The 6,328-nt window shown below is 41.9% G+C and overlaps 1 protein-coding gene across 1 annotated transcript in view; it reads right to left on the bottom strand.

The window, feature by feature from the left end:
• Positions 1–1,204: 1,204 nt before the first annotated feature.
• The window catches only part of l(3)neo43 (cytochrome c oxidase assembly protein COX16 homolog l(3)neo43), a 58,521-nt gene continuing 53,397 nt past the window's right edge, over positions 1,205–6,328 (bottom strand). The window contains exons 2-5 of the mRNA XM_075699293.1: positions 5,959–6,149; positions 3,898–3,969; positions 2,735–2,812; positions 1,205–1,433 (exon numbers count right to left, since the gene is read on the bottom strand). Of these exons, the coding sequence (XP_075555408.1) occupies positions 1,305–1,433; positions 2,735–2,812; positions 3,898–3,969; positions 5,959–6,036 (357 nt within the window). The 5' untranslated portion in view covers positions 6,037–6,149 and the 3' untranslated portion in view covers positions 1,205–1,304. The remainder of the gene's footprint in view (positions 1,434–2,734; positions 2,813–3,897; positions 3,970–5,958; positions 6,150–6,328) is intronic.

Raw genomic sequence — 6,328 nt, 5'->3', positions numbered from 1 at the left:
ACGCTGAGGAAATATGTGGGGCCCCCAAAAGACATTCAGCAGAGTATTGCGGAGACACAATTACTATGTGATTATTTCATGGCAATTATGCGAAATTATACGCAATGCAATGAGCCACAAAGAATCATGTTCAGCATATATGTTGAAACAAAATATAAACTGTCTATAGCTTAAGGACTTGTAGTAAAGATTTATAGGAGCTGCATTAATGTAATTGGGAATGTGGTGGCATAACAACTGCACAAAAACTTCTGCACAAACCGCCGAAGATAATTGTCAAAGTGCAGCAAAGTTTGTACTGTTTTGTACCTTGCTGCGCTTGTCTTTGCGTTTTCTTGTCTAGCTGAGGCATCATATTCTATGGCTGTTGCATAGCTGCACCTCACTGTCTGGCAAGGCAGTGAGGTGCCCACCGTACAGTCCAGACCTCGAGCCTAGTGATTATCACTTGTTCCCCAAGGTAAAGAAACATTTGAGTGGCCAACGCTTCCGGAGCGACGATGAAGTCAAAGAAGAGGTGAAACGCTTCCTCAACGGGTTGGCGGCGGAGTTCTACGACATTGGGATACATAAATTGGAGCACTGTCTACAAAAATGCGTAAAAAAAAAGATGGCGATTATGTAGAAAAATAGAGCAAAGTTTCATCTTTCCAATGATGTAAATTTCTATGAGAATAAACAATATTTCTATTTCTAAAATTGATGGGAGCCTTGTTTCCGGATCAACCCTTGTACTTCATTATTCCCATTATTTCCTTATAACGAAGTTCGAGTACATGAAAATTTTGCTCACTGACAACTACGCCGCCACTGGATTTCATGCGATATGGGGCCCGCTATTGTGCTAAAAGCAAGCTGCACTCTAAGGACATCCTGGATGTACTGGGTTTGGCAAAGGCGAAATGCACGGCCACAGTTAGTTGTAGCAAACGCGTGGCATGGGTAGGAAGGTTTGCTCGTGATCTTACGGTATGTAAATAATCTGTTTTCCCTGCGGCGAAGGAGGCTATACTCAAGGTCTTGTGGTCCAGCCTTTCTCCTGCGTCTTCCCTATCTCCTTCTATCGAAAAATAGTCATTTTCATTGAGTTGAAAAAGTTGCAACAAAGTGTTAATGCTAATGAACTGCTGCTGCTGTTGACGAAGGGCAGTAACTGTTCGTTGCAATATAGCAAGGTTGGAAGGGAAAGACAAAGGTGTGAAAGTACACAAAAACAAGCAGCACTTTATTTCAGACCCACCATGAAATGTGGCCAGATAACTGTACAGCGTAATGTTCATTCCTACAATTCTATAGACTAGGTATTATGACTTTCCAGACTGCTGCTTCATCGCTTGACGCTCTTTGAGAAGCTTGTTGTACTCGTTGCCCTCTTCCCACGGCCGGGGCCCGCGAACATTCTTCCAGTTCTCAATGTCGATGGACTGCACCTCCTGCAAGAGAGAAATTTTCAAGCAGGCAAGGAGAGAGAAATGTCAGGTACGTAATTATTCAAGTCGTAAGTGCATCAATTTAATTCACCATGCTGAATGATTAAAGGAAGCCATGCATAACATGGTCCTTTGGGCTTAACTGCTGGCTTGTTTAGAGACAATACTTATATATAAATGGCACTTTATCGTGTCTTCCAAATAATACCGTGTTTGTGTGTGATACTTGCCTACTTCATTTAGAATAACTCAGAAGTATGCAGCATCTGCGTCAATGCTGGACGAAGAGTGTATATTTTCTCAGCACTGCAACTGTGGTGTTATCTGCCAATGTCACATTACTGCAGACTGTCGCTATTCTGAACAAAAACAGCAATTACTGCATCTGAATGTGGTACTGACAAACACAAAATTGCCCCCACCCCCTCACAAGACATTTTAGTGTAAACAAGCCAACGGTTTGGCCCACAGAGCAATGTACACATGGCTACTTTACTTCTGCAGATTTCTGTATAAAAAGGCTAACTGAAAGAATTACCCCCATGCCACATTTGCAGTGCAACAGTGTGCACCTAAACATGGAGCAGTTGAGATAGTGTGAGCTAGCTTCACTGCAGTGCACAATGCTGCAAAGATGTCCATCCCGCCAACTTATTTTGGAGCCTAAACACTATTTTCCTCCACAGATCATTTAGATGCCAAGTCTGAGCAGTAATTATCCTGACGGTGTCAACCAATAACGTGAAAACAAGTCCTAGTTCTCTTGCAAACGTGTTTTTACAGCGCACACATAGACGAGGGGACAGAAGTAACGACGAAAACGTTCTTTTTGTCCCCTTGTCTATGTACGTGTGGTAAGTCATGTTAGCAATGGAATACCAACTAGCCCATAGCCAAACCCTGCTCCTAGTTCTCAAGACAGGAGCTCCTTCTGCTTGTCATCATCTTTGAGGTCATGCAGTTAGTTGTAGGAGTTGTGAACAAAAAGAGAGAGAGAAATCTGGTAACTTCCATTTATTTCTATAAAATCATATTCCAGTTAGTCCAAAGTAATCCTTAGAGAAAGGGAGATGTTAGGTATGCAAACAACAAATTAATTTTTCTATGTCAACAGAAAACATTACGTGACAAAAATAATATTGATGAAGTCGTACGCAAGGACCGCATAAGCCAGATCTGTAAATGCAAGCTTTGTTCATAGCGTCATTCTTCCCATCCTGAGCTGTTCGTTCATATTTCCGATATTTCAAGAGCACATTCACCCATAACACTGAGAAAAAAAAAAAAAAAACACCAGCACTTGCCTTGTAGACAGCTTCTATAGTGACCTCCTCAGGTTCCTTCATTTTGATGCCAGCTGCTTCGGCATCCTCTTTTGTGAACTGAATGCCATGCAGAGCGGGACATGGAATGAAATATGCGATAAAAGGTCAGCCCCTGGGCGAAGAAATGAAATACACAAGAGAAAGACTAATATTGCCATGTGCACGCCCACATCACAAACCCTTAGAAGGACATTACTCCAAACGCTGATGAGCGCATCGCACTTTTGGAATAGCAAATATGTGGTATCCACTTGCTCTTACAGCAAGTGGATACTTGGCACGTCAGAAAATTGTGCAGGAATGTTAAATGGCTGGAAATGTCACTTTGAAAACTTTATGCCGAGGCTAAAATGCACCCTAGATTGGGGCAGTACCTATCTGAGGCTAGAAAATTATTCACAAGCCTGAGAACCCTTAAATATGAAAAATACTATAGTTGAAGCCCCCCAGAAAATACTAACATTTGTTGAGAAATAAATTTGCTTTCATTACTTAAGACGTTGACTCTATGAAAAATTTGGCACACACCGTTTCACATAAACGCTGTGAACAACTCCGCTCTTAAGTCGCAGCTAGAATGATGTGCTACAGAAAAACAAAAATACATTCATAAATTGTTTATTTATGAAATATTCATATAATGGCAGCCAAAATTTCTATTGCCTTTATATTTATGCATTTGTTCTATGAAGTGGCTGGCAGTACCATAGGTAGGATTGGAAAATCGGTCGGCAATTGCATCTGTTTTTTGTAGTTACATTTACTGCAAACTAAATGCAAATAATTTTTTTCTTTAATTATTGGTATCATCACAACAATCGTAAGCAAGCCCTGAAAACTAGGGTATTTTATGATGAAATTGTAAAAGTTCGCAGGTATGTTGTTGATTATGGAAAATCCTGTATCATTTCAAAACTTACGATTATGCTAAAAACAAGGAATTGTACCAATGCATAAGAACTAAACTGCAGTCTGAAACTGGAGTCTCAAAAACGTCAATGAGTTTGGCTGCGATCAATGAATGCATAAATTATTTAATGAAGGATCACTATGAAGTGCTTAATGAGCTTATTTGTTTGTTTTTCAGTCAAATTAGTTAACATGAAATAGACATCCAGATTTAATGGACTCATGCTACAGACCTGTTGTTTCCTGTACTCGTAGCGTAGTGAAGTAAACTGCTTAAGGCCTATAGATCCACCAATCATGAAGACCTAGGAGAAAAATTTGAAAGTATTTATTGGATGAGTAACAAGCACACAACACTACAACACATGATCATACTATTTCTACTTGGCAAGCATATATGCCACATAGCATCAAGGAGTGGGAAGAGAAGGAACCGAGGAGACCAATTTTTGTTAGTTGTCACAATCAATGCAGTGTAGAAATGATAAAAATGGACTAAAGGACTTGCTGCCAAACAGGAGCTGAACCAACCAGCGTTATGCTTTTCTCTTTTGTCCACTTTCATTTCCCTTTGGTTGTCATGTATACACTTCAATTAAAAGAACAAATAACATTCCCTGTGCATTCTTTTTGGTTTCATTATCTCTTGGCTTAATATAGCATCAAATAAAACTTTTGTTGCAGACAGTATGAACTACTAGGAAAAGAAAAGAGACTTGATGGCCCACTTTGTATAGCTTGCCTAGTCTCCACAACTGCTACAATCTCTTCTTCTTCAACAAACCTTTTCTTTTTCTCTTTGTCATAATGAATCAGTCCAACTATCCAAGCTCTGCACAAAATTGTGTGTAGCTTGTATAAGTAATCCGCACTTGGTGTAGAGGCTTGTCTTGCTTGAAACTAAGGCGATAGGCACCAGCACGATCTTCTAGGAGAGCCCAATTTGCCAAAGGTGCGATAATCATAACGATGACTGCAATCCGCATGAAGACGGTGACTTCCACTGTTGTTGCATAAAAGCGCAATACAAATGAAGTGCAATATGTAGCTTAGACAGAGAGAGTCAATTCTAAGCACCGGCAAATCCTGGCTGTAGACTCACTGTACCGAATGTGTGTAGCAGCTACGTGTGTACCAAGTTTTGCAGAACTCGGCTTGCCTTCGACAACAGAATTATGATATTCATTCGTATGTCCTGCGATAACCCAATTTTCTATTATAACATAGTCGCTCATACACATCAAGCTCAGATTTGTAAGCATCCAGTGCCACGTTATGCGTGTAAAACATGTACAAGCCACACTTTTCAGTTGCCCTGAAGGTCTTCAAAAGAAGTGAATGCTACATATATCAGGAGCCTGAAAGGACACAAACTAGGAATGCCTTTGAACGCAGAAGAGTACGCATTTGGGCTGGTTGGTTCATTATTACGAGCAGTAAACAGCGGTAAACAACAGGTCAAAGAGAGGGACACAGACAACAGCGCTGACTTCAGTCAACACCGCTATTGCTTTCTCAATTGCAATTTTTGCCCCTGCGCTTGCTGAATTCTGTTGATTCTGTGCTTTGAGATAGCGGTGGAGTATATATATGCTGACTGAAAGAATAAAGACACTTAATTGGTTGTTAGTCATGCGCTGTTGTCTGTGTCCCTCTCTTTGTCCTGTTGTTTAGCGCTGTTTACTGCTCGTAATTTTGAACACAGGATTGCTTCAGATAGCTAGCGATGTGGGATCATTCATACCGCGACTGCCTTTCAAGGAGAGAGGAAAAATAAGCACAGATCCGCGGTCTACTACCCTGCATGGGGAAGGGGCTGGTTATATGGGAAAGAAAACACGTGGCAGATCGCGCACGCCGATCCGTCTTTCTCACGAACTGTAACATGTGCTCGTGCGGCGCTTGTAGAATGGAGGGAGGTTGTAAAAGAAAGTAATAATGCAGAAAGCATACCTTTGCACGCACGAACGCTTGCAAGCGGACCCTCTGCTGCCAGAAGATTAATCGGTGCAACTGACATTGATGGAGCTGGTGAAACATACCTGCCAGTCACTTTCTAAACATGCCGGAGCTTAATGTCCGGGCCTGAATCACGCGTACGTCACTCACGTTAGCGATTGCGCATACCGGTCCGTGAGTGCGGAAATCACGCCGGTTGTAGCAGACGATCGGTGAGTAGGGCTCTGTGCTTAGCCAAAACATCGCTGTGAGAACCCATTTTGTGCATTCCCTCACTAATGCACTTTGCATATGTCTTGTATGCTCGTCCTATCAAGGCCAATCGAGAAGCTTACCATGAACGGCACGCCGAGCCGGAGAAATCTGCGCTTGTAGGCGTACTCGAAAACGGACCTTAAGTAAACTGCAGCCATGTTACAATATAGTCAACTCGGCAGCGACATCAAAGGGCGCTGCGTCTACGAGAAAAACCAGCGAATTTGGTTAACGAAACATATTTTGTTATAGCGTGTTCGTGAAGGTAAACGGTAAACCATGGGAAAACGCATGAACCAATCGCGACAACTAGGCGGCAAAACAAGAAACGAAATTATTTCGGCGGCAACCGTCACGCGCTGAGATTAGCCGCTAGCAGACCGCTAGTTTCGCCACGACTACCACGACTGCCGGGTTGACCATGTATAGTTACAATCTAACAAAAGCTAC

Source organism: Dermacentor variabilis, chromosome 7 (genome assembly GCF_050947875.1).
Source record: "Dermacentor variabilis isolate Ectoservices chromosome 7, ASM5094787v1, whole genome shotgun sequence".
Lineage (NCBI taxonomy): Eukaryota > Metazoa > Arthropoda > Arachnida > Ixodida > Ixodidae > Dermacentor > Dermacentor variabilis.
Note: the sequence above shows the minus strand (reverse complement) of the source record. Positions and strands in the feature narration are given on the sequence as shown.